The sequence below is a fragment of the Ciona intestinalis genome, unplaced genomic scaffold (assembly GCF_000224145.3).
Source record: "Ciona intestinalis unplaced genomic scaffold, KH HT000087.2, whole genome shotgun sequence".
Classification (NCBI taxonomy): domain Eukaryota; kingdom Metazoa; phylum Chordata; class Ascidiacea; order Phlebobranchia; family Cionidae; genus Ciona; species Ciona intestinalis.
Window position 1 is genome coordinate 1 of NW_004190409.2, and position 26,506 is coordinate 26,506.

The 26,506-nt window shown below is 37.3% G+C and overlaps 6 protein-coding genes and 3 long non-coding RNA genes across 13 annotated transcripts in view; 3 read left to right on the forward strand and 6 right to left on the reverse strand.

Annotated features, from left to right (window-relative positions):
- Window positions 1-1,902: 1,902 nt before the first annotated feature.
- LOC100181847 lies at window positions 1,903-6,535 on the forward strand (the record flags this gene model as incomplete). Its single annotated transcript, XM_018815538.2, has 5 exons — window positions 1,903-2,183; window positions 2,242-3,254; window positions 3,877-3,943; window positions 4,035-4,817; window positions 4,876-6,535. Coding segments are annotated over 5 exons (3,672 nt in total), but the record flags the coding sequence as incomplete, so codon positions are not given.
- A 114-nt stretch (window positions 6,536-6,649) lies between these two features.
- LOC113475036 lies at window positions 6,650-9,433 on the forward strand. The gene is made up of 2 exons (XM_026838444.1): window positions 6,650-7,765; window positions 7,822-9,433. The coding sequence occupies exons 1-2, from the start codon at window positions 6,996-6,998 to the stop codon at window positions 9,113-9,115; spliced, it is 2,064 nt and encodes a 687-aa protein (XP_026694245.1). The 5' UTR covers window positions 6,650-6,995; the 3' UTR covers window positions 9,116-9,433.
- Window positions 9,434-9,484: 51 nt separating this feature from the next.
- LOC113475038 lies at window positions 9,485-11,686 on the reverse strand. Its single transcript, XR_003396777.1, has 2 exons — window positions 11,216-11,686; window positions 9,485-9,668 (listed from the first exon to the last, which is right to left on the reverse strand). It is a non-coding gene; the product is annotated as an uncharacterized LOC113475038 (long non-coding RNA).
- A 72-nt stretch (window positions 11,687-11,758) lies between these two features.
- On the forward strand, window positions 11,759-13,657 carry LOC104266564. Of its 4 annotated transcripts, XR_003396775.1 has the most exons (3): window positions 11,802-12,500; window positions 12,635-13,201; window positions 13,465-13,657. It is a non-coding gene; the product is annotated as an uncharacterized LOC104266564 (long non-coding RNA). The 4 variants fall into 4 exon arrangements; XR_003396774.1 differs by having other exon boundaries at window positions 11,759-12,500; window positions 12,635-13,655; XR_001975155.2 differs by having other exon boundaries at window positions 11,771-12,500; window positions 12,953-13,657.
- LOC113475037 lies at window positions 13,393-16,201 on the reverse strand. The gene is made up of 2 exons (XR_003396776.1): window positions 16,052-16,201; window positions 13,393-15,480 (listed from the first exon to the last, which is right to left on the reverse strand). It is a non-coding gene; the product is annotated as an uncharacterized LOC113475037 (long non-coding RNA).
- A 42-nt stretch (window positions 16,202-16,243) lies between these two features.
- On the reverse strand, window positions 16,244-19,966 carry LOC100177192 (sodium-coupled neutral amino acid transporter 3-like). Of its 2 annotated transcripts, XM_002125039.5 has the most exons (12): window positions 19,716-19,965; window positions 19,556-19,665; window positions 19,319-19,485; window positions 19,116-19,194; window positions 18,962-19,056; window positions 18,027-18,211; window positions 17,876-17,955; window positions 17,722-17,822; window positions 17,548-17,672; window positions 17,120-17,267; window positions 16,769-16,884; window positions 16,244-16,713 (listed from the first exon to the last, which is right to left on the reverse strand). In XM_002125039.5, exons 1-12 carry the CDS (start codon window positions 19,878-19,880, stop codon window positions 16,636-16,638), a joined length of 1,449 nt encoding a protein of 482 aa, XP_002125075.3. In that variant the 5' UTR covers window positions 19,881-19,965; the 3' UTR covers window positions 16,244-16,635. The 2 variants fall into 2 exon arrangements, with proteins under 2 accessions (XP_002125075.3, XP_026694246.1); XM_026838445.1 differs by lacking the exon at window positions 17,120-17,267 and having other exon boundaries at window positions 19,716-19,966.
- Window positions 19,967-20,319: 353 nt separating this feature from the next.
- LOC100186612 lies at window positions 20,320-21,688 on the reverse strand. The gene is made up of 3 exons (XM_002131079.4): window positions 21,541-21,688; window positions 21,022-21,146; window positions 20,320-20,929 (listed from the first exon to the last, which is right to left on the reverse strand). Exons 1-3 carry the CDS (start codon window positions 21,574-21,576, stop codon window positions 20,701-20,703), a joined length of 390 nt encoding a protein of 129 aa, XP_002131115.1. The 5' UTR covers window positions 21,577-21,688; the 3' UTR covers window positions 20,320-20,700.
- An 858-nt stretch (window positions 21,689-22,546) lies between these two features.
- On the reverse strand, window positions 22,547-24,833 carry LOC100184229 (zinc finger protein Pegasus). The gene is made up of 3 exons (XM_002131144.5): window positions 24,564-24,833; window positions 23,979-24,096; window positions 22,547-23,900 (listed from the first exon to the last, which is right to left on the reverse strand). The coding sequence occupies exons 1-3, from the start codon at window positions 24,763-24,765 to the stop codon at window positions 22,952-22,954; spliced, it is 1,269 nt and encodes a 422-aa protein (XP_002131180.1). The 5' UTR covers window positions 24,766-24,833; the 3' UTR covers window positions 22,547-22,951.
- Window positions 24,834-25,685: 852 nt separating this feature from the next.
- Window positions 25,686-26,506, reverse strand: part of LOC100186390 (myosin-6-like) — a 10,864-nt gene continuing 10,043 nt past the window's right edge. Inside the window, exons 35-38 of the mRNA XM_026838441.1 lie at window positions 26,370-26,503; window positions 26,097-26,297; window positions 25,893-26,032; window positions 25,686-25,836 (exon numbers count right to left, since the gene is read on the reverse strand). Of these exons, the coding sequence (XP_026694242.1) occupies window positions 25,824-25,836; window positions 25,893-26,032; window positions 26,097-26,297; window positions 26,370-26,503 (488 nt within the window). The 3' untranslated portion in view covers window positions 25,686-25,823. The remainder of the gene's footprint in view (window positions 25,837-25,892; window positions 26,033-26,096; window positions 26,298-26,369; window positions 26,504-26,506) is intronic.

The following is a 26,506-nucleotide window of genomic DNA, read 5'->3' on the forward strand; positions in this document are numbered from 1 at the left end:
TAAAACAGTTGACTAATATTACCCGCATGTCAATGCTTGAGCTATGTAAATTTCTTTCGTGCTCAATCAATTGACTCCCTTTAAAACATAACGAATGAATGTTATTTATCCTGGCATGGCGGAGCAATGACAGTCGTTATAACACGGGTGTTTTATTTCATACACCTCGTGCCGCTTACAAGCTACCACGTATGTTATTTATTTATCCTGGCATGGCGGGGCAATGACAGTCGTTATAACACGGGTGCTCTGTTTCATACACCTTGTGCTCGCTTACGAGTTACCACGTATGTAACTCATTTATCCTGGCATGGCGGGGCAATGACAGTCGTTATAACACGAGTGTTCTGTTTCATACACCTTGTGGCTGCTTACAAGTTACCACGTATGTAATTTTGAGGGCAATTGTCTTTCTTTACAGCTGACAATTTAAACAACCTATTAGTGACCACTGGGTTGAAGCAATTTTTGTTTTGTGTGACAATCATAAATGGTAGCCGCAACGAGCCTTGAACACGTTACCTTGAGCTAAAGGCAGGGTGGTAGCCACTGCTCCACCGCGCTGGTATGCTTCGCTGCATAGACAAAAAGTATTCTAAAAAAGTTCAGGTGCTGGAAAAAAATTGAATAAAAAGATCAAAGTCTATATCTTGTTTAAATCTTTTTTATTAAAACAAAAAGTATTTTTATTGCTGGAAGATCTTCCATATTCCACAAACTTCTCAAAGCTTATGGTCAAAAATATCAGCTATCCGGTATTGCACTGCACAATATATATGTTTGATATGTTATGAAGGTTTTACACCAAACTTATTGGTCCTTAATGTATCCACGAACGCTTGTAGAATTCCTGGTTCACCGCATTCAACCGAATATCTTTAAAAAAAACTCAATTGGTCTTACAAGAATCTTTTCGTACTTGACTGGTTTAGAACTGGAAGTTTTATTTGTTTAAAAATGTTACAAACCACCAATTAAGTGAATACTAACCAATTAACCACCATATGGTATGAGAGGAAAACTGGCTTTTACCACTTTGTTACTTTATGACGACCTATATATCTTCAGTATATTGCGCATTTTAATGTAAGCACACTACGTAGAAAATTACACTCGTTATTTCTTAGAATAATAAATAAAACGTTTTCCGCATTAAACCAGTCGAGAAATCGCGTCCATAAGTTAAAACCACCTTTCCTATACATTCCCGCTAATCTACTTGCCCCTACATAAGTTGCAACCGTCAAGCCAATCACCATGTTTGCTTATAACCAATAAAAACTTAGTGGGGAAACATTTGTTTACAGAAAAACTATAAACTTTCTTCTCTGAAAGAATTTCTTTGAATTTTCCTTTTACAACGTCAGAATATAAATAATAAAGCTATGAATCGTCAGATAAAACGAAAGTTTTAAATTTAACGATGAAGTTGTGTTAATGCGATTGCGACAAATGAGATAAATGCGTGTATGAGATTTCAGGGTTAGGGTGTTTACGTCTAATGTTTCAATTATATTATAAGATTATTTATTGGTAAATATTATTCCTGTTTTAGTAAGACAGTTGCAGAACATGGATGTTAAAATGTGTGTGCTATTTGTTGTGTTACAACTCGTGTGGTTAATACGAGGGAATGAAGCTATGGATGATATCCGGTGTGATTTTGCGCCTGGTATTTCACTAAGAAGTCGAGAGCATGAGTTGCACTGTTGTGACAGCGTGGATAAAACATACAAGGAGATGTGGTATACTGGCGGATTTTATATAACACGATATCTGTCCATAATGAAGGACTGGAACTGCAGTCAATATACAAAAGCGTGTCAGGATAAAGTTTTTGCAATGACCAGATTTAGTGAGTTAGTTTACCATTCCTTCTGCAACCACACCATGTTAGAGTAGAAATGCACAGATGTCGTTGTTGGGGTTGCAAACATTGAAGTTTCAAACCAAACTAACTGGACCACAATTGTTCAAACACTCGATTCATCTACGCTTACATTACAACAACTTAAACAACCTTGCGTTGAAATTGCTTTGTTTGAACAAGAAGGTTTTCATTTTGGAGATTTCCAAGAAGTCATTGCAGTAAATGTTCCGTTCTGTGGGTTCGCTTGGTGTGGATTTAATCAAGTCGCCATTAACCGATACCCTGTGTCTTCCTGGACCTGCCTTACAGAAAGGTAAATATGCATTGATATTGTTTTGATGAAATAAAATTAAATGTTTTTATTCAAACAGATGCCAAACCAAGACCATCCTTACAACTGTTGTTATATCAGTCGCATCATTCCTCATCGTGTTTCTGAATGCCATCGTTATATTCGTTCTGGCGACAAACCAAAGTCTGCGTAAGAGTCAGTACATATACAAGATGTCGCTCGCCTTTGCTGATTTGATTGTCGGTATATTCGTTTTACCAACTGTTCTCAGCAGCGTCTTGAAACTTTTAACGCACCAGATAAGTCCCGGTGAGCTTTACAATGTTACCAGTGTTTGGGAAATCAACAAATCAGTTACGATGAGGGGTATGGTTGGCAGCAGAGCGGATGCGACATCCCAATCGTACTTAAACTTTGTGGGTTTTGTCACAACTATATCCTTAATGGCCAACGTATACTCAATGCTAGGCGCTGCATTAGACCAACTTTTATCAGTATTTAAACCACTGTGGCACCTGAAGCATAGAGCAATGCGCATTGCAAAGTGGTGGTGTGCTATACTGTGGATAATTTGTGTTGTTTACGCAATCCTTCCAATTGTGGTTCCAGGTTGGAAATATTCTTTTGATGTTTCCCGGCTCGTCTTGGATGATTCCGAAACAAACATTACTTACATATTATTTCTGTTTACCCCACTAGTTTTAATGTGGGTTATCAACATTGCGACGTACTGTATTACTCGTCAAAGGATTGCCACAATGCAACGTATGAATTCAACAAGTAGTAACCTCACAAATATGAATCGTCAATCCAGGTTGTTTAAAACTATTGCAATTATTATTGGTGTGTTTACACTTAGTTTACTACCGATGGTACTTGTGGTTACCTTAATGCCGTTTATTCCGCATGTATCCGTGAACGAGCCGCAGAACCTTGTTGTGGAATCGGCGATTGCTTTCTTCTCAGCGGAGTACGTCGCCTTAATTATTTTTCTAACGAGCAGTCTATGGAACTTCTGGATTTATTATCGACGGAACCAAAACTTTAGAAATGCATTAACAAGTCTCATGTCAGGCGTAACTACGCGTGCAAGTGAATGAACCTCAAACACAACAGCCGTGGTGTGGTTTACGTCAGTCTACATTTGGAAACATTTTAATATTAAAGCCAACAGTTAAATTAGTTTTTTGTTGCACAATTACTTTCATTTAGGGTCAAATACAAATATTACTTTCTTCGCTGATTTATTTTAAAACAAATGTAAATAGTAGGGTTGGGGAAGATGGGACACCATTTTACCTATATTTTCCCGTTCCATTCGGAAATAAACAAAAAAAAAACAGTCAAAGAATTATAAAACCGTATCTTCACGACTCCCATAAACCATTGTAAATTGTTTAAAACACGATCCGAATACTTGGATACTATGTGTCAAAGGTGTCCGGTTTCCCCACAGTACTATATGTTTTAACTGCAAGCGTGTTTTAACACATGTTGTTTTGTTGCTAGATCTTATCTTTTCGTTTATCATGTTTCTAAATGCTGGCCATCGTAATCGTAGAGACAAAAAAAGTTATTATTATATTACTGTTTTTATATAAATATATAAACATACAAAGTTATTTAAGTAAGCTTGTGTTTATACCAAGAAATGGATCAAAACAAAACGATGAGAATTTATCGTTTTATAAGTATATACGTCATAACGCAATAGCTGTGCTGAATATACGAAACGTGCTCGGAGTGAAACAGATCTTTATCATAGCACTTAGTCATCCCATGTTCGTTTCCTTTGGTGAGATGAATCACAGTAAGAATTGAATACGCAAAGTGTTGCTTCATACATTCACTAACTGGAAAGTTATAACACAGCATAACAAAGAGAGTAAAAAGATGTCGGTTTAAAATGATTTTATTTTTTAATTACAGAGGAATGCAAGCACAAGGTATAACATTAAGTTTTGTAAGCGTCGTTTTGTTGCTACTACGATGTGCCGAGACAGATTCAAATGTAACATCGTCTACTTTGGAACAAAGCACGAACCTAACGGGCAATATGTCGGCAACCACCCCGCTGTTAACGAACAACACATTAGGAGACATACCATGTAACTACGCACCAGGGATCACGGTAGGAAATAGAACAAGAGTTTTGCAGTGCTGTCAAGTGAGGGTGAAGGCTTATCGTTTGTTTTGGTCAAACGGAAATGAATTTCTTACCCGATATCTCGAAACATTGAGTGAATGGAGTTGCCCACAGTTTGAAGAGGAATGTCGAAACAAGACCTACAACTTCCATCCGTACGCTACTCTTGTATATAGTTACTTCTGCAACAAGAACACATTTGAATCAACCTGTTATGACACATTGGCTTCCACACTACAGAAGACACACATGCCAACCAACCAAACCACTAATTATACACGAAACAACTGGTCACATCTCATCAAACAACTTCGTAATGCATCGCTATCCATTCAAGAAGCCCTTCATCCTTGCATACAAGTTGCCATGTATGAAGCAACTAAACATAACTTTGGTGAATTTCAAGAAATGGTTAGTGTTGACGTTCCCACATGCGGGGTTGTGTGGTGTGGGTTCAACGCAAGTTTAACTCGAAGTGGGATCTCTCCATGGTCATGCATGCCTATAGGGTAAGTTCGTGCATTCCACATTTGTGTAGCTTATATAATATGCTGTATATACTTTCAGGTGTCGCTCTGGTATCACCGTTATTATAGTAATTTGCATCCTATTTGCCATTTTCATCACCATGGGCAATATTCTTATACTTGCTGTAATATGGAGAACCCCGGCACTTCACCACAGCCAGTCCGTTTACAAATTCTCCATCGCTTTATCCGACTTCTTAATCGGAGCCATTGTCTTTCCAGCATCTGCTAATTCTATATTAATGCTGGTAAAGACACCATACATGCTTGGTGAAGAACAAACTGTGTTCGGTTACTCGGTTGTGGATGGCTCGCCAAGCTCGGTACAAGGGCGTGGGATACGGAATCAATTCACCGAAATATTTGCAGTATCATATTTGTCATTTTTGGGCTTTTTTACGACGGTGGGAATCGCAGTATCTGTTTACACACTGACTGCTGCTGGAGTTGATCGTCTTATCGCTGTTTACCGGCCACTACGCTACCGGAAGGACAGAGCAAAAATGTTTGCCAAACGAATATGTGTCGTTATTTGGATAGTAACAATAATATGTGGTAGTTTGCCGCTTTACGTTTCATCACTCAGATATTCACTAATTGCATCCTTCCTCGTTTCGTCGGCTGGCACCGGCGCTCTAATCTTATACATTATTGCGTTTGCTCTACCAGTTGTGGCAATGTGGATTATTAGTGTTGCTACGTTCCATATGACCAGGAAACACGCCATGGCAAGCAGTCATTTAACGTCAGATTCTAAAAAAAAATCTCGTTCAATTGAAACCCGATTGGCGCGAACTTTATCCATTATGGTCGGCGTGTTCACACTTAACCTGGTGCCCGCAGCAATCGTTACAATCGCAACCTTCCTAACGGTAAGTGTGTATTACAATTTACCGGAATACCTTGACGTATCAGGAGCATCAGTCTTTATCGCGTTTGAGTTTTTCTCCTTTATGATTCTGGCAAGCAACAGTTTGTGGAACTTCTTTATTTACAATGCACGGAACACGGAGTTCAAAGCAGCTTTAAAGAAACAATGTAAGGAAGCGGCGAAGAAAACTGGAGCAGCTGATTGTTGGTTGACAACGTTGGGTTGTGCGCAACAAGTCGCACACGATGGCCGACGTAGATTATCCTCCATACCAAACCTCGCCCTTTCAAGCGCCGCTGGCCGCAAAAAAAGTTCATCTGGTGACGTCACTGCTATGACGAAGTTTTCCAGCACGGCAAAATCTGAAGCTTTGTCTTCGGGGGGAACGTCAGCCTTCCGATCAACTGCAGGCTCTACAACTGAATTAAAAACCGAAAAAAACAAAAGCACCGAAACAGCTGTTGCAAGTCAATCGTCATCGGAAATAAAACCTTATCAGCCGATCTACGAGAAGAAGAAAGGACTACAAAAACAACAGAAGGAAACAAAGGAAGATAAAGTGACGGATGACTCGATATTTCAATCCTTCGCGATTAATTGCAACGCTGACCGACTATTGGTGTCTGTGGTTGATAATATTGAAGATGAAATTATTGAATTGGATGACGAAGGGAAGGTGGTGACAAGTCCAGTGTAACTGACTCATTAATGAAACGTACAGTTTATATTCCAACATGGTGTGTTTAAACCGATTTGTTCTGTATTTGAGGAATTATTTTTTGTGCAACAGGCAAACGTATAAAGATCAATTAAACCATAGGTTGGAAGATTGCTGTTTACTTTATAAATGACGCAAACAAACTTTCTGATTAAATATATTTCGTAGCAACCACGAAACGATGCAACTAATGCAGCAATTTAAGGGAAATTATATTAAGCTGACGTCATGTTTCATAATCGTGCACGAGTAACACTTGTAAATGGAAACCAAATCCAAAATAAAACGACAGCTATTTTGGTTTAAATTTATCATAAAATGACTAGAAAATAGATTTCCGTCTAGGGTCAGATATTTTAATGGTTACTTACAGTGTATAAATATCACGACCAGCATAAAAAGAATCTTTTAAACATACTGAAAGAAAACGTCATTTAAAAGCTGACTTAAGTTACAGTAAAAGGCAGCTTGTGGGATTATATATAAATACCAAAAAACGGTGCTTATATATAGTTCGCTGGTAAGACTCTCTGTAAGAATTTATTACGTCCTGTTGTAAAGGCTGTTGTTTATGTTTTGTTGCTGTTGTGTGGTACAGAAGATGTGGAACACAGTGTTATACGTAGTTTTATTCTGTAGTGTGAGTGTTGCAGCAGCTGAAAACATCAGCTTGTTTTACAACGAAGGTCAATTGAATCAAAGTTCGATTTCGTCATGCATCGCAATATCCCAAGTGGTCACCTCAAGCTTACCCAACATTGACCGCATCCGATGCTGCAATGACACAGTTACCGTTTACAATCGGAATTGGTCGACTGGCCGATTTTTCCTCACCACTTTCCTTCACGTCTTGGCAGCTTTAGAATGCCCACAGTTCCAAAGTATATGCGAGAGAAAAACTTTCGTTTTCGATCATTTTTCTGCCCTGGTGTATGAGCGATATTGCGACACAAAAAATCTCGAGTCCTCATGTACGGAAATACTTAATAATACTATAAGTGTCGCAATGCCTCATACTGCAGCTGTCCTACGACAAAACAGGATACCAGTTTACACAGAACAACTAACTACATTTGCTCCAGTTACAGGACCTTTAGCTACCCGACACCATTCTCCTTCCTGGTTGAGATTAGTTAAACAACTTGGAAATACGAATCTAACGCTTAAACAAAGTTTGCAGCCGTGTGTACAAGTCGCAACATACGAAGCAGAAACAAAACTCGGTAACTTCATGGAAATTCTAACGTTTAGTATTCCAACATGCGGCGTGATCTGGTGCGGGTTTAACAAACGTTTGGTCGATCATTTTGCGATATCGGCATGGGATTGCATGCCAGAGAGGTAATTAAAACATATTGATTTATTTGGTTATGAATGTAACCATAATTATATTACAGATGCAGACCGGCTGTTGTATTTATACTTTGGCTTTGTTTACTCCTTGCTGTGACAATCTCTGCTTTAAACTCCACCATTATTCTGGTGTACGGGATGAACCCTCGTCTCAGGAACAGCCAAGCTATTTATAAAATATCGCTGGCGGTTGCCGATCTTATAGCTGGTGTTATAATCCTGCCGACTGCAATAAGCACACTGTACAGACAAATATGGACACCTTATCAAAGTGGCAGCATTGAAAATGTTACAATTGTTCATCAGAACGTCACATTCTCCACCTACAGAAGCGACCCAGTCTACCAACTAGAAATCCAATTTCCCTATTCCTATCGATACTTTGTGGGATTTTTCACTAGTCTTTCATTCTCTGTTTCAATTTACATCTTGAATATTGCTGGGTTTGACCGCATGATGGCGGTATACAAACCACTTCATTACAAGAAAGAAGATGCGCGGATCTTGGCGACGAAAGCTTCAATCGGTGTCTGGTTCGTTGCGTCAATGTTTTCCCTGCTCCCAATATTTACAGATAAGATGAATTATGTTCCTGGTGTTTCCTTTTTAATGCACATGGAGGGGCAGATTGGGACGGTCATTTATTTAACTGGTTTGTTACTTCCAGTCATCAGTATGTGGGTGATCAGTATTGCTACATTTTGCTACGCAAGAAAACACAAGTTCCGTGATCGCCATTTAAGTGGTAACAGGAATGACAAAGGTAGTTTAGAAGTACGTCTTGCTCGTACCTTGGTGATCATGGTTGGCATGTTCAGCATCAGCCTTCTACCGATCGTTACCATAATTTGTTGCCAGATGTTTCTACCATCCATTCATAATACGTCACCAAGGGATTTTAACGTTGACGACGCAACAGCTTCCAACACAGCAGAGTTTTTTGGAACTTTAGTCCTCGTGTGCAACAGCTTGTGGAACTTCTTCATTTATAGCTATCGTGACAATAGATTTAAAAAAGCGTTAAAAGTGTTGTTTATACAAGGTTGTTGTGATTGTAGAATTGCTTCTTGGTGGGGCAGAATAACATCCAACATTCGCCACACGCGTAAAAGACTTTCAATGCCAAGTTTAACATTCACAAGAACCAGCCAACACACACGAAAGAAAAGTTTGCCAACTGTTGAATTAGTGCCGCTACCAAGTACCTCGCAAAACCCAAGTGAATCCAACAACAGTTACCACTTGACCGGGTTCGACTCTTTTAAGATTAACGTTCAATCAGACAAGTTCCGGTTATCCGTCCTAAATCATCTCAATATCCATGATGGCAGTAAATAAATATTGTTCGCAAGATTTAAAGCCCTATGTCCTTCCATATTTTGACCCCTTTCGGCAGGATGATATTCGCATACTGTGGATGGCTGGCATGCTTTATCACAGTAAATGAAAGACAAACTACCAACGTGTGAAGTACTACATATACAAAACTAAAAAATTCCATTTCCACTTGTGTTAATTTGTTTCCAGGTTTTGTTGTCTTATTTTTACTTGTTGTTGGTTTTTGTAACAATATATTCAACTAAATATATCCCCAAATAATTTATTATGCTAATAGAAGTGTCATTGAATATAAGTTGGGGTGATACGTCACCCTAGTTACCCCTAATGATACGCCTATGCACCTATGACATATAGATAACAAAGGAATAACACCAACATATAGTATTATACATAAACTGTACAAACACAGCAGTTCAAATAACCAACAAACAAATAAAAAAACATGAACATATGTAGGTTATACTTAACTTAAATGTAAAACATTGCAAAGAAGGAAAATTCCATCTCCTAGCTTTAGTTTAACATACACTTGTTCTAATACCTTCTGCCACTGAAAGAATAAACTCAAGTTTAAAAATGTCAACTTTGTACACAACATACGTGTAAGTACCAACGGTCAGTGTTTATAGTTTTCAAAGTGGCCAAAATACACCAGGCCTAGCACTGGCGTCGATTTATATGGTGCAGGGTATGCAGGCCTACCCTGAGAATTTTGCAGGGGTTGCAACAACCCCTGGATTTTCCAATTATAAAAGCAAATTATTCCTAAAATCTTCTTAAATAAATATATTTAACTTTATCAAACAATTACTTTATGGTAGTTACGCAACACCTTCATTCTCCGCATAAACTAGCCATTTTTGTACCCTGCGCGGTTACCTATACTGGTTGTGTGTTACGTCAGACAAGTGTTTACGTCACATTGAAAATCGCAAAATCGCCGATTGTTACAGTAACAATTCTATTATTGTGTGAGAATGTAATGTTTACTGATCAATTTCTACGTTTTGAATTTGGTCTAACGTCTACTTCCAAAGCTGCTTTTCTCCCGAAAGCAATTCGAATTAAACTTAAAACACGCGAACCAGGAGAAAATTAAACTATAGGAAAAGGTGTTCTTTTTTTAAGACGCGCACATGTCATGAATGGCCTCCTTATTAGTTGCATGTAAAATAAATGTAATTTGCCTGTTAAATATGCGAAAATAAACTACCTAAATCGGGTCGGTCACTGCTTTATATTTATATATGATATTTTTCTCGGCCAAGCAGCATGTTTGTTACGAAATATTAAGGGTTTACGCGTGGATTCATTAAGACATAATAGCAATTCACACGTTTATTATTAAGCCTACATGTGAAACATTATTCTCGCTCGCAAACCTTACCCTGATAAGTTCGTCTATTAAAACTAAGAGAGATCGTGGCGGCAATGCTGCTTTGTTCGGTGATAGGCGAACAAAGCTTTGATCGTGTGTTGTGGAACATGATTGACGCATGTTTGATTAATTTTGTTTGTTTCTTCGAGTTTTGTTAAAATGCTTTTTTTAAACTTCATTGCGCCCGTCAACCAACATAAAATTGTTACGTGTTTAATTGTGATGCGAACTTTTATGTTGCGCAATTACGAGTTTTAAAGTCAAATGTTGCATTATAAACAATATTGTGACGCATAGAATTAACGTAAGATATTGCGCAATGCTGCACCTGTCAGTTAAACAATGTTATGTCATACGCGGTATTGTGATGTGCTCCATTGTCTGTATAATCAACGTATCGGCAATTATATGATGATATGTACATGTCGTATTGTTAAGTTTTTAAACACTTAACCGCAATTGACTGCCAGCCCAACGTCTTACCCTTTCTATTAAATGCCGCACACGTTATATGCGTGGTTTTACGTGTTTTACATATACTTACTTTCAGCTAACATGGTATAATGACGCAACCCCTACGTTTTTTATAAAATCGACGCCACTGAGGCCTAGTAACTCGTGAGCAAAATTAATTGTATAAAGCTTGTAGAAACACCAATGTAGAAAAAGCAGAGAGGTACTGGGTTCGAGTCCAGCCCAGGATATAAACAACAAATTACCTTAACAAGTTGTGTAGCTCTTGCATGATGATGGTCAATATATGGGTCGTTGTCCATTCTATTGTTGCATGGTATAATTACCCACAGCTTTCTTTTGGAGTAGTTTTGGTCACTGTTTAAAAAGGACAAATTAGTTTAGTTTGAGTTATAGTAGTAATTGCAAATGTAGATAAATGAATGAAGAGGTACAGGAATCCGGAGTTTATTCATATAGTTGTCACAGGTTAGACGTTGTTGGCTAATTGGGCAACTCTGGTTTAGTTCTTTTTTATAAATGAATGAATGTATATGTTTTATGTTATCCTACCTAGTATACTCATATGTGTATATTAGCATAACAGTTTTTAAATTTTACATATATATGTGTAATAGTTTTTGAATTTTGCATTACATCTAGAGCGACATTGATAAATGCAATTTTTAGGTGTAGCGACCACGCTTATTTTTTCCAACTAAATGTAAATATGTTTTTAACTGTAAGCGTGTTTTAACAACTGTTGTTTTGTCGCTATATCCTGTCTTTTCGTTTGAAACATTTCTAATTCTTCGCTAATGTAATCGAAGAGACAAATAAAAGTTATTATTATTATTATTAATCACACCTACAGCTGTCAAACATAGCAAACTCATTATTTAATGTGGTGAATGCAATATATTTTGGCTCTGCTTGTTTGTATAGACACCTAACAACAGGGTAAACCGATTTTAGGCCTAAAAGAGGGGTCAAAACACAGACTCCTCCTTATTGCCCTTGCATAGTCCCCTGTCACATATGAAATAAAGTAGACAATAGAAGCAATATATTTGTTACAGCGAGTTATTATATTTTCATCCAATCGTTACTTCGTATCCATGTTTTGCTTATTGTCATGATTACCCGGTCACATGGGCAGTTCTTTGTTATGAACCACGTTGTATTAACATAGATACCTAAACATATAGATACGAAACTGGCGAAAAAAGTTTAGACAGGTCACGCTTTAGTAAATCCGTGCTAATTCCGATTTCTTAATAGGGTTGAATTGCAGTATTATGCAGATTTTGACAGTTTGTTGTTTATACAGACGCACAAATACAGTATTACAAAAATAGCGCACTGCTGTATTCGTGGTTGCTCTTATGAGTGTGGGAGCAACATTTCCAAACGTCCCTATTTAAAATGTTGGTAGCCGATCTGGCCAAGCATCAAGCATGTAGAGAAGGCACCGTAAAGAACTGGCAGTGCATTTTGTCTTACCGGAACTCTGATCCCGCGAAAGGAGAAAGATATGTTGCACAGAGAAAGGTGCTTTACTGTTCTTTATGACTAATGAGTATTTACACAACTTGTTTTAGCTATTATTTTTGTATATTGTATGACTGACAACTTATTTATTAATGTATGGATTTAAAATCGTAGTTGTACAACTATTTGTACAGGCCATCTATCTGTGAGGCACATTTTAAGCGAGAAGACATCAATGTACAGTCTACATGTAAACAATTAAATTTGGTGTTGTACTTTTGTTGAACTTGCCTGCAAAATTCATTGCACCAAATCCATATTGACCAAGCCATTTAATGTCCATTCACTTGGGGTAATTACATTAAATTCAAGTGTAACTTAGCTTAAAGCTTTCAGACCACTTACAATGGCTTGTAGCCTACTTATCCAAGCCATTTTATGGACCCACATGCAGAATTTGTACCACCTAGAATAAAGAGAGTGTCAAATGTTCATATTGAACTAAGTTGTAGATGACTCTCCGCTCTCGGTTTGAATGTAGGAAAGACTCTGCATCAAGATATACCTACTCTGATAGAATTACAGAGTTGATCTTACTGATGGACAAGTAATAATTTCAATCCCAACATTTTACAGGTGGTGTAAAATGATTACTTGCTCTGTGAATTATTCTATTTATTCTGCAAATGATGATCATCTAGACTGGTTGAATACGAAGTTTGTTCAATATCTTTTGGATTGGCAAGTAAACGTTTAAAGAGGTTAGATTTGGTGAAAGATTAATATTAAATAATTGTGTTCTTAAGAGTAAGACTGAGGTGGTGCATGATCGTCCAGCCAATGGTCTAAATACATCTGTATTGGTAGTTTGGTAGCAATTTGGTATATTCAGTCAGGATGTCTTAGCAGCTATCTTTAAATATTTTGTAAATGATCATAACAAAAAACTTGCTGAAGCATTATTGCAAAGATTTATTTTTTTGAGAAACATGATAAGAAAAAACACTGATCCAATATTTTGCAGGTTGGGTTGGGTGTGAATGTGATATGGCAACGAGAAACGATAAAACAAATTAAGGTGATAACACTTCTTACGGCACGAAAATAGCTTAGACATCTGTGAACAACTACTTTCAATGAACAATTACTTTGAAACAAAGATTTTGCAAAATTGTGACCGAACTTTTATTTCCATTAAAAATGTAAAAAGTATCATATTCCTGGACCTAGTCATTATCAAAAAATGTAAAAATATAAACCCAAGTCACTTGATCTAGTACTTATTAGTGGTTTCTATTTTATAAATTGAATAAAATTTGTGAATAGTTCGAAATTTAAGTTTGTATGATACAAAGCACTGGGTTTAAATTCAGTAATTCTTGCTGGTGCAAGCTGTACTGAATGGCTTTATTAATTAACCCTTAATGTATTCTAGTGTCTCTGAAAAAGTAAACCAGTACAGAGGGGTTATAAAATGAGATTCAAATTTATATTTTCTTTCATTCATCAATATCACTGCTTTGTATATACATGTTGGTACTGTATAACATCTATCACCTTAATAGGCAGCTGTGCAGCCCAAATGTAGAGGCATGCCTAGTGATTCTCCAGCTTGTATACAGAAATGAGGATATTCCTTATATAACTTATAAGCCATATTCTTGTATGTAATGACTATCTGCTTTAACACTATCTTGTCTATATGCTATTAAGTTTTCTGGGTTATAAAATGCAAAGCTGCAATTCTTATAAACACAGGAAAATGTGATACTTACTATCTCAAATGCTACCATTGCCTTATCTTTCCCTCTTCCCTGGTTAGCCATGAATGCCCACGATTAAAACCCTAAATGTTACTAAAACTCTTCTAAAGGTAACCAAATAAAGGCCTGTACCCGCGAAATGTAAAACTCAGTAACATACATATCATACATAAAAAGTAACATACATAAATGTAAAACTCAGTAACATATATATCTCACAAAATTAGACACATAGGTAACAGCATACCGTATTGGCACATACGATCATCAGCGTTAATACTACAGATATTTGCCCGAGCACGGATTCAGTCAAGCGTGACCTGTCTAAACCGGTTATTTGGAGATATATTTAAATATATGGTATATTAGTTGATAAAATTTGCACAAAATGTGGAAAACATTATTGCAAATGATATGAAATCAATATCTGATTAAATACTGCATAAATTAATCTGTAAACGATGAAAGTTGTTTGTCACGTGGTCTTCAGTTTCCCATCTATATGTTTAGGTATCTATGGTGTTATCAGTAATGTCTGGATATTAGGAAACCATGTTTGACAGTATTACGTTATAGCCACGTACTAGCCATAAGCTGAAGCAATTAAGTAGTTTTTTATGTGCAGTATTAGTGATGTACCAATCAGTTTACATCTTTATATAAAAGTGATTATTGTGATGCTATTTACAGTGATTTAGGTAAAAGTACATTGCTTGTTTGGACATTGTGTAATCACCATTGTGAATTTCATTCCGCCTGATCGCCTAACAAGTTGGTACGTGTATTATTATTTATTGATTACCTCTAACGTGTTAATTAAGCCTAATTTGGTCCTTATGTTATTTTCCTATGTGAACTGTTTATATGCCGTACTACGTTATTAGTTTCACATCATCTGTTAAGTGTTATTCATTCATTTCATTTATTTAAAAGAGAACCGTTGCTCTACAACTCGTGTGTTTATTGGGAGAACCGGAAGAAGGCATTGTGGGGCGTCGCATTCGCGTGCGAAAATCCTAGTGACCTAGTGTAGGGTCGGTGCATATCAGGCTGCGTGGTTTGCACATAGCAAATCCCGACTGCTACAATATTATATATCATAACTACATTCTGGTTTTAGGTGACAGCAAGTGGTTATTGTGACAAGAATACGTCATGAATTTCTAATTAAAAATGGTAACATTCCTATTACCTTCAAGCAGACATTCCCACAGTCACACTTGTGTATTGCTATCATTACAGAGAGCAAGCGGTGAATAACAGCTTTGTACCAATACCTGTATAATATTAAAAGGTTCAAATCGATACTGGCCAAATACATGGCAAATTTAATATACTCCAGGATTTAAAGCTCCTTGAACTATAAGTTAATTCGGATAACGAATGAATGAATGAATGAATAAATGTAACTTACTTTATCCTCGCGTGGCCAGAAAACGACAGAGCCTTGAACCCATTACCTCTGGGTTAGAGGCAGGCGCGCTGATCACTACGCCACGGCGCCGGACATAACAAAGCAGTTAACTTTAATTAATCTGGGTTTAAATTGTTTTATATCTACCGAAACCTCATTAAAATATGATCGAGATTCTGGAACACCATTCCATTGGGTATCGCCTGAATTTCAGCTTTAAATATATTTAGTCTATAGTTCGGCCTAATAGCGAGTGCCCAGCATGAAAAAAAGGGGACGCTACGTCACAAGGTTTTGAGTTCGGGCTCAGCACATTCCCAACATTTACAGATATTAATGAAAAAATAATGCCAAAGAACGGAAACGTCAGTATTTAACAATGTAACCTGTACAGTCATCACCTAAACACAATTTAATAAATTGAATGTATTTACCCGTAACCTTGACGCCATTAAAAAAGGCAAGTTTCGGATTGTTTCTTTGAAGAGATTGTGGTTTTTGGTTTCAAACTACTTCCTAGAATTCCCTGACAATATCGGCCACAAAATATTTCCTATAACTTCCGAAAACCGCTGAAAAACGCAGGAACAATAAAAGCGCGGGAAACAAAACAGCTGATCGTCATGTCGGGAGATGATTGGTCAAAATGTAATCTCGAAGCAGCCTTAACGTAGTTGACGATAGAAAACAAAACAGCAATTGTAAAAAACAGCTGAGATTGCCAACGATAGCTTAGTTGGAAGGTTGTTAGGTGAATAAGGGGCATCTCCGGGTGTGGGCGAACCACCAACCTCTTGGTTAATTTGTAGTTACAAGCGTTTTTTCAGCATAAGCGCATATTATCTCGATTGCAAATCACTTTATTTCCTACACAATTCGATTTAGGCAGAGCAAATATTAAAATTTTCTTAAATGTTTGAAAAATGTTATTTTTTTATAGAAAATGCAATAAATATGTAAAAACATGCAACTCTAGGCAAAGCATTCGCTTGGAGACTTCAAATTACAAGGGTCGTGTTCATGTTAACCAGTCCAGCACAATCAACGCCACACTAAGGATCATAAAGAGACTCCCCAACACAACCAACGCCCAGGCCTGCAGAAGATTATAAATTAGTTACCAAGGTTACCGATGCTGAATATAAGCTTACAATCTTCCTTCTGCCGCTGTATTCAGATCGTACGGAAGGCGTAGCGTCCTTGCCGGTAAGTCGGATAAAGAAGGCACTCGGGAAGATGGCAAGTAGCGACGCAGACGAAGTGGCGCCTGAAATATTAGGATATAATTAAAGTGAAAACAATGATAAGTTTAATGACACAAGACATATCATATATAACACAGGAAACAAAGTTAAATAACCTACCTATCATATTTATGAAGATAATTATATAAGTTTAGATACCTAATACGATGAATATGCAAAATCATCTTTAAGTATGGATTTGTAGCCTATGCTGCATTTATATTCACCATAGAACATGTATTTATATCAGCAGCTGACCTGCTATGCCGAAGATGTCTCTGATGTTTGGAACGAATAGAACGAACACAACTGAAACCGACAACACCCCTACCATAACTAAGATATGTCTCCACCAGAAAAATTGATCCGGGTTGGGAAACATTGATAGAATAATTGTTTTTCTTGCCTGGACAAAAGGTTGTGCTACTTAAAATATATGAGTTACGAATATTATTAAGAACACACGTCTTTAATTTAACCGAGAGAATCATAAAAAATCTTTTCAAAGTTTTTGTTTAAATTGTTGCAACCAGCATATTGTTAAACCGGATCACTAGTTGTTGAAGCCAATAATATCGCTTGCGTAGAATCTATTTTCAAATGTGCGCGGCACGATGACTTGTCCAAGCACCGCTGAAGGCGAAATACCGTAGTAGTAAAATTAGTGGTGTCGCGTCTCTTCTTACCGGATAATGTAGTAATGGCACGGAAAGCATTACACAGATGATGACCATCAGCCTTGATATTACGATGAGGGGATCGTCGGGGTTGTACAAACTATATGTGAGTAGTAGCTCAGATTCAACGCGATCTAAACACAACTTGTTATACTCATTCCATATTAAAGTATTTGTACTTACTGTAGAATGTAAGATATCCCAACGTTGCCGAAGTAAGATACAATAGTAGGACGTTAAGGATAGAAATGGCCGCCACTTTCTGCATTCGAGGTAAACTGGGTCTATATACGAAAATATTTTGATAATGCTGAAGTTTTAAACATGAGTGACTTACTTTCGTAGTTCGGCGTAGATTGGCAGCATCGATGCGTGGCACATGAAGGAAAAAAACATGGTCGGTACGGCGTAAGCGGACTGTCATAAAAACAAATTAAATTACAGGAATTCTAAGAATTGATCTACGAAGAAAATAAGATGTTGCCCACCCTTTTGTTTAGGTTAACGACTTTTGCCGAGCAATATTGTTCTTCATTGTAAGTACGGTTGGCCAATGCTGAATGGGTGTTATTGAGAGGAAGGGGACATGGGATGGAAAACTTCTTCGCTATCACAGTCACCGTAAACAACATCATACAAAACATACCGAAGGCGCTGGAATAACCAAGAAACTCTAAAAACACGAAGATTAATTCATCGAATCGCGCCTGATTATTCTGTACATTATCATATGTTATGAAAACATTAAACCCGATGCATGATAAGCCACATTTTTCACAGAACCTCGTGTTAAATCATGAATAAATGACCAGCGGTGTGATAAACGCTGTATGATTATTTAAATAATTCAAAATAAATTGATGTGTTTACGAAATAAAGCTACGCATAGATGTAGGTTCATATTTCACGGTTCATTCACATCTGGTACGACAACACAACCGCTATTGTTTGGGAGTAATTGATATTTTATCTTTTCTATTAAATCTACTGCGCACCAACAGGATGATAAGACGCTTCATCGGCGTTTACAACATGTGTGCTAACAAGTGTATACAGTACTTTGGGGGAAGATGGGACACCTTTTAACTCGATTTTCCCGACCCATTTATTAGTAAACAAAGAACATTCAAATAATTACGAAACTATATCCTCACGACTTCGGTAGACCGTTGTTAATTGTTTAAAACAAGGTCAGGATAGTTTGATATTATGTGTTAAAGGTGTCCCAGCTTTCCCCACCTTACTATATACTAAATGATTCGTCATCGATGTTTTATATTTAGTTGTGGAGCGGCAAATTATAAGTTTAATTTCTAATTAAGCTAAATTAAAACTAATTACAATAATTAAATTGCAAGCGAATTAAAACCGATGCCCGACACGATACATTCATCAGTTTTAACCGTGGAAAAACATGACTTACTAATATCTTTCATTGTAGAAAGTGGGACAATCACCCCGACGACCACAATCAACATCAAAAAGTTTCCGTTCAAATAAAACGGAAGGTCTTCATCTCTATGGAAACACGTGGCTAATATGAAATAACTGGTTAGGCAGCCGATGATAAAACTTACGGTTTTTCCTCGTAGCTCACAAAAACCTTGATGACCTCAGGCAGTTCATTCTTCATGATGAAAACATACGAGCATATGGCTGGGGATAAACATAAAGATAACTAATGCGGATGAAACAATTTAATTCACACGTTGTCCTTTGCCATAAAAAATAATTAAACAAAATGTTCAAGTTTTAAATATTCCACAACACGCAAACTCACCTCCCATGCAATGAAACACTATCATGATAGAAGTAATAAACTTCCCCTTCTTGCCGAACGATTGTTGAGCCAAACCCTCGTAAGTTTTCACTCCAGTGATTCTACTCAGATGTAGCAAAAGACTGATAGTGAACAAAGCAAGACACGCAGTGCTCACCAACATTAAACTATGGGAACAAAACAGAAGTTGACAAGATTCCAGCCATCACTATACACAGTAAATATTGACAAACGTACACGAATGGGAGAACTCCAATATTCTTTTGCGCTTCTGCCAGCCCAAGTATTCCGCTCCCCAAGATGGCGTTCATGAGGTTAAACACAGATAACGCTGACGATAGATGATCCTAAACCAAGAGGGTTCTCGTTTCAACATTTAACGTATTATTACTCAAACCTTGTAAGTAAGTTTATCCGCTTCTTCTGATATATTGAGAGGCGCGAATGAGTTTAAAGGGTCAAGTTCAGGAACCCCATCATCTTCTTCATCCAGGTTGTCCTGTTGTTCTGGTGGAGGAGATTCATCCAAAACCTTACGATAATCTTGTTGGAAATCGCCCATCTCACAACTACTGGCCTTATTTTTACCTTAGTGGTCTATTTATTTAAATATTAACACGTCTTTTCAATTACCTATTGAATAAATTCAATATGATTGAAGTTACCGCGAGCGCAGCTTAAGCGCCAAACTATAACTTTACTCGTCACCTGCTGGTACAAGCAATGCGTGGCCGAAAGCGTCCTAGTCTTGTTTAAAGCAGATTTGCCGGAAATCTGATACAAGAGTAATTTCGCCTCCGGTCATACGCCTGTTATGAAATGTGATCGTTGGACATCAGTTTAAGATGTCTGGTATGCTGCGTTGATTGGTTAAGTAGGAAGGCGTGTCATTCTTACACTGTGGAAGCATCGACGTTGGTGGGGTGAGGGCCGTTTAAACGTAATAGGAGGTCGAATCAAAATCCCATAGAAAATTTCTAAAAATAATATCCAGCGTAGGTTTAACCTGATCGTGTTACACGACAACACTTGTAAATAATCCGTTGTGTTGTCGATCTTTTTAATTAACTGCAGAATAAGAAAGGAAACATAAGCCAGATATTTGAATCTCGAACTTCCTTACAACTTAATGTATAGTAGGGTAGGGGAGGATGGGACACATTTTACTTACTTAGAAACTCGCGAACTTAGAAATAAATGACATGAACTAAAAATCCGCAACATTTGACGTCATTCCGACATATCTGAATACATTGGATGCTGCTTTAACAAAGAACACCATCAACAAATGAATAACATTTAGATTCGATCGTAACCATTTGGCGAATTAAAATATATGCTCTTGTACATTATACGACTTTATAATACAATATAATCGCTGACTAAGATTTCCCCACAGAGCTGCCAAAGTTGCTCCAAACCAGCTTTAGTCGCGAACTAATTGACGTAGCCATTTCTACCAAACTTGAATCTCCTGTGTCCCCATGACTCTCAAGGTTAACTAGTTCGCTGTCGATTTCCGACGACTCGATTTTGTGTCGTTTTCGGATTTCTTCGCGGATTTTCGCGCGTTCGGTTCTTCGTTGCAGCTGTTGTTCCAGCATCTGTTCTCTGTGACAATTAATTCAAAACAACATTTGTTTGCACGTTAGTTTATCTAGAATAACGATATTTAACTGTCACGACACAATCAAGTAAGAAACCTTTTTTCTTTCCGCATTTCTTCAATATGAGTTTGATCCTCCGCACAATTATTTTCCCCCTCGGTATTTTCACTTTTTCCTTTTCCTTCTTCGTTCCCAGAAAACATTTTCAATTGCTTTTCCACCTGTCAAAAAAACGAACTAATATAACTTTTCCGACAAAGTGGTTGTCGCGACTGACTCTAACCCAGAGGTGCAAGGATAAATAAGTTACATAGCCTACATGGTAACTCGAAAGCGGGAATAAGGTGTATTGAACAGAACACCTGTGTTATAACGACTGTCGTTGCCCCATGATGGGAGGATAAATAAGTTACATTCAAGTCCAATTATTTTCCATTACACGCGACACACTAATATCAAAGGACACGATTAAGTGAATTCTTAAAACCATGATCATTAAAATGACTCTCGTGCTGCTTCTAGGTTACAACATAAACTTGGCAAATAATTTTAAATAAAAGATTGTCGGTTTAAATTCCAACTAAGATACAGCCAGCACATAACTATTGTCGTCACCTTTCTTTTCAACAAACGTTTTCCAACTATTTCCATCTTGAGTATTCCAATGTCGCTCCACCTTCCACTCAAAACAACTTATTCCAGCTAATCGTTGCTTATATGCTCTCTGTTGTGAAAACCTCGTGTAATAAGATTAAAATAAACTGCCTGCCTAATGCAGATTAGAAATACCCTTCGTATGATCGCCATATATTGTGCTGAGAGAAAAACAATTGAATATAAATTATTGATCGGCAAGCTTCTTTGCTTTAATTATAAAGACGCGAACCACGCAACCATTCGTCCCTAAGGTGTTTTACAAACCAATCTGGCCCTTTACTCTTGTCATAATCGCCGAGCAGAATTGGCAAGTATTTATATGATGATCACATTCATTAATATAAAGCACTATCATTGATTTTTTAACAAAGGCTTTATTCGTCTCATACAAAGTGTTTTCGATTCTCAGACTGCGCTGATTTATCCTCACGGACATCTGAAAATTAAATATTTGGCCAGACGGTCCGCACAAATATTGTATTAAGCACAACAGCGATGTAAAACAGGCTGCATCTTCTCATCATTTGTGAATCGACTGAAAGAAACTTTTCAGCCGAAAAACAAAACAATAATTTCGCCAATAATAAGATGTCGATTTGATTTTTCTCGGTTAGAAATATTGCGCAACAACATATTTATGGCAGATAATCAATAACACCGGTGGCCGCTGGCTCGGAAGGACCAGGTGGTGATGACGTAGTACGTGATGACGTATTACATAATAAAGTTACGTTCAACACACCGTCAACAAATAAAGCATGAATCTCAATCTCTTACAACAATATTTGAAATTAGTAACAATTAACATAAGTTTAAGATCCCAATAATCTTAAACGACTCGGAAGCTGCAGCCACGGTATGACGTATTAAATCGGTAATGCAGGGCGAGATGAATATTGAATTGTCGCAACTTTCTATATTTTCGTGTTGGAAACGTTCGCGTTATTGAACATTAATCGTATAACGATAACCCGATGTTTATAATGGTCAACTCCCAGTGACTTTATCAAATGAAACAGTTTCCCAATAGCAATACATTTAAGTTCACGTAACAAAGCATTCGCTCTATAACCAATGAGTTGTTCAAGGAACAAACACATTGTAACCACCACTATGTATGCATGGAGCAATATTAGCAAAAGTACGTTTTATTGAAGCTGCTGATTGGCAGCGTTGCAACAGCAGTGAACATTGTAATAATACTGATCATCGATAAAACAAGATTTGTTTTCATTGATGACGCACAAGAACATAATTATGCATGTACATGGTTGGTATATGATAGAAATAAAAATACGTGCCCATAAAAAAATATCATTTGATTAAATTGAAATTGTGCAATAATCCAAATTCTGTTTTAATTCACATGTTATTTTTTCAAGTCAACTTTATGCTGGCCAAGGGAAAAATGGAAAGAAAAATCATGTCTGTCGCGGCAAATTAAACCACAAACATTGCATTTGTAAGCGTGGCCCACAGAATGGCAAGCCATGTGTAAGCCGTACATTATATTATCGGGAAATATTATTCCACAATGTGAACATTCCCATTTGCTTTCAACTTTAGTTTCATCTTCAAGCACCAATGGCTCCTCAATGTTCACGCTTGCGATTGATCGAGCACTCAATGAACGAGATCTTTTTGAAACAACTTCATTATTTGCGTCGGATGGGGTGGCTGACTGCGGCGAAACGATTCGGCAATCTGAAGTATTAGATTCGTCAGCAGAAACGATTTGTTGAAGGTCGGATGATTGGGATGGAAAAGCAAAGCACGTTGGAGTGGGTTCCGATGAACTTTCAACCACGTGTGGGCGCTCTTGTTTTACCAAGATTGGCGTGCTGTCGGTTGATGAGACAGATGCGAGGTCGGACGACTTGCGACGATACATCGCCTTCTCAGGTGGTAAACAATCCTGCGTTGACGCGCATGTGGTTATTATGGGCCATCGTTGGTGCAAGTTAGATGATGAGATCGCGTTTGGTTGTTGGTTGAACTGATGGGTTGGAACGCTACGTTGCCACAAGACACGATTCGGAGATTTTCTTATTTCAGGCGGCTGAAAGGATTCGTTCTGGGTTGGTATAGCGGGCACTTTGTACCCAAACCCAGGTGTATCGAGTACATTGGCAGGTTGACCTAATGTCGCTGCTTGATCGTTAGAATGTCCAAAGAATGAATTAAATGTGTTATCTGCTGTTGCTGCAAACTCCTTGGTCATCGGCATGGTTAAAGTCGGCCTCGGTGTCATTCGTTTCTTGAATCCAACTTTATGACTCAGCAGTTTGTGACGTTGTAGCATCCGACTGTCTGAGCATCTGAATATAATTTAGAATAAAAAATTTTCCAGCAATTTTCAGTGGTAATGGTAGCAGAACGGATACCAAGCAACAAACCTAAAACTGCATAAATTACACTTTGCTTGTTTGTTGGAATGTGTTAAAAGATGGCATTTCAAATGATGTTTTAACTTGAAGTGTTTGTTACACAAAGCGCATTTCCATGGTCGCTCATCTAAATATAAATGATGGAGGTTACAATGTTGTAGAACACGAATAAGTTGAATAGCAAAGACAAATGAAGTTGTCCTGTGTGTAACAATAACTTGTGGTGTTGTCTTCTTACTAATCCTTAGAAATGTTGAATACTATTCGTTACTAAAGAAATTATACCTTTGGAACATTTCTATCAATACAAATATTTATTTTACTTTTTCCATGTACAATATCTTTGTGTTAACTATCATATTTTGTTTATGTCAGTTGGAACAAAACCAAACTGACTTATAAAGACTGAGTTTTTTGGTTGCAAACAACTTTGTGACTTTTAATTGACCTTATTCTGCCATTTGCGAATATTTTTTAATTTAACACTTTCTATAAAGAACTATTACTTGCGTTTGTTTACCAGAATTTAATTTTCATTTGAGCATGAAGTTGCTGTAATGTGACAATAAACAAATACAAACCCATTATACTTACTAGTGTGGGTTTTGATATGAACAGACAAACTGCTTTTCCATGCCGTTGTAAAAGGGCAATGCGGGCATTTGTTTCTTTCTTTCTCCGAATCCTTAAAACTATTAGATGCTTCTTGTGTTTGCAAGTTAAAAGTTTCAACAAACGAGTTTGAAACAGAACTGTTGTTTAATCCAAATGTGGAGACGTCGTTGGTTTGTTGCATTGTATGTTTTAAAACAAAAACATTTTTAATTATCCCCCGAAAAGAATGAAACAAACACACAAATCTGCAACCTAACAGCGAATTAGTTTATAATCTGAACGCTTTCAAACAAAATTTCGCATCAAAACATTAAAACAAAAAATAAATTTTCTTCTGTTGTAAACATTTTTACACAGACATCTCATAAAAAAAGAGAAAATAAGCAAAGTTCATAAAAATCACAAGGAAGGGAAAATGTAATGGGTACGTAAACTTATAATAGAGAATTTGTCACTTGCCAAGTGTAGAACTAACACTATGTAACAATTTACCACTATTGCATCATTGCACGAATCTTCTACACGGCAATTACCGTCTAATTAAACAGATAAATTTCAAGATTGCCTCAATTGCCACCATATTGAATGAACTAATGCAGTTAATGGCGAGGCAACAACAGTTCTGTTCCATACACCTCGTATCCGCTTACGAGTTACCATGTATGTAACTTTGTCGTATTTGTAAGTTTACATGTCAACACATGGTACAGGAGTTGTACAAAGCGTATTTACACATATTCTTTACCAAACTTTCATTCCTTATACGTCTTAAGTTTAATGAGTTTTAATACACGACTAAATGCATTCTATCTACTCCTCCACAGTCACCAATGGCGACTGAAACTCGCTTTGTTGGTTACTTTTGGTTTGTTTTTGAACGATCTCAGTCGACCATTGTAGTGATAGGGGTAATTAATACTATGCTAATTAGTTTATACCGTGCTCATGCATTAGATCTGTGTAATCTATTGTTTAGTTGTTGATCGCGATACGAATGCATTTAATAAGTAGACTTGTCCGTATGATAATAATAACAACGTTATTATATCGAGTTCATTCGCAGAAATAGAGTCGGTTAATAAAGAATCACAAATAAGCAAATACTGGTTTGACTTCGTTTATTTACATCTGTACATGGCAAGCAAAACATCGCATGTCACAGTGATTGGTTGCCAAAGAAAAGATGCAGAAGATAATTATTTAAAGCTAATTTATCCAAACGTTGTCCCGTAAAGCCGTTTAAAGCAAAGATCTGCAAGGGAAAGTTTCAGTTAAACAGCTACGGATTAAAGTTGATAAACAACTGACCCAGTTGAATCCTTTGTATCACGTGCCTTGGATCTCATCTTGTTAAGTTGCGATTCTGCCATCTCTGCTCGCTCTTCTGCATCGTCCAATTCGTGCTGGAGTTTGCGGTATTTGCTCAAGTTTGTGTTGGCTTGTTCCTCCTATAACGAACAAACATGAATTAAGACATTAAATAGAATCGCATGTCTAATGTCTTCAATTTACCGCTTCCTCGGCTTGTCGCTTGTATGTTTTCACTTTGATCTGGAGTTTATCAACAAGATCCTGGATGCGTGTTAAGTTCTTCTTGTCTTCTTCACCCTGGTACGTCACTTCCTTCAATCGTCGTTCCACTTTTCGTTGGCTTTTCACTGAGTCACCGTTGCGACGCTGCTCCGAGTCAAGTTCGTTCTCAAGTTCACGAATCTAAACCAAGTGAACGTTATGAACTATATTCGTTCATGAGTATACAACGTATAGCGATGCAGTTAAACTTACTCTGGTCTCAAGTTTTTGCACTTGTTTCTTGCTTCCCTTAAGTTCGATGTTTTCCGCTTCATCAAGTCGTTGTTGAAGATCTTTAACGGTTTGTTCCATGTTCTTCTTCATTCGCTCCAAATGAGATGACAGATCTG

Bases quoted from the DNA above. Each gene is read 5' to 3' on its own strand.
- LOC113475036 (XM_026838444.1), top strand. From the start codon at position 6,996: ATGTTTTGTTGCTGTTGTGTGGTACAGAAGATGTGGAACACAGTGTTA. The intron at 7,766-7,821 runs GTAATTAAAACA...ATTATATTACAG, and splicing joins TGGGATTGCATGCCAGAGAG to ATGCAGACCGGCTGTTGTAT.
- LOC100177192 (XM_002125039.5), bottom strand. From the start codon at position 19,880: ATGGGCGATTTCCAACAAGATTATCGTAAGGTTTTGGATGAATCTCCT. The intron at 18,212-18,961 runs GTAAGTCATGTT...TCGTGTTTTTAG, and splicing joins TTCTACAATGAAAGATATTA to AGTTTCTTGGTTATTCCAGC. The intron at 17,956-18,026 runs GTGGGCAACATC...TTTTTATGACAG, and splicing joins TCGTTAACCTAAACAAAAGG to TCCGCTTACGCCGTACCGAC.
- LOC100186612 (XM_002131079.4), bottom strand. From the start codon at position 21,576: ATGGAAATAGTTGGAAAACGTTTGTTGAAAAGAAAG. The intron at 21,147-21,540 runs GTGACGACAATA...TTTTTTTGACAG, and splicing joins AACGTTTGTTGAAAAGAAAG to GTGGAAAAGCAATTGAAAAT. The intron at 20,930-21,021 runs GTTTCTTACTTG...TAATTGTCACAG, and splicing joins GAAATGCGGAAAGAAAAAAG to AGAACAGATGCTGGAACAAC.
- LOC100184229 (XM_002131144.5), bottom strand. From the start codon at position 24,765: ATGCAACAAACCAACGACGTCTCCACATTTGGATTAAACAACAGTTCT. The intron at 24,097-24,563 runs GTAAGTATAATG...ATTTATATTTAG, and splicing joins TCATATCAAAACCCACACTA to ATGAGCGACCATGGAAATGC. The intron at 23,901-23,978 runs GTTTGTTGCTTG...AATTATATTCAG, and splicing joins TGTAATTTATGCAGTTTTAG to ATGCTCAGACAGTCGGATGC.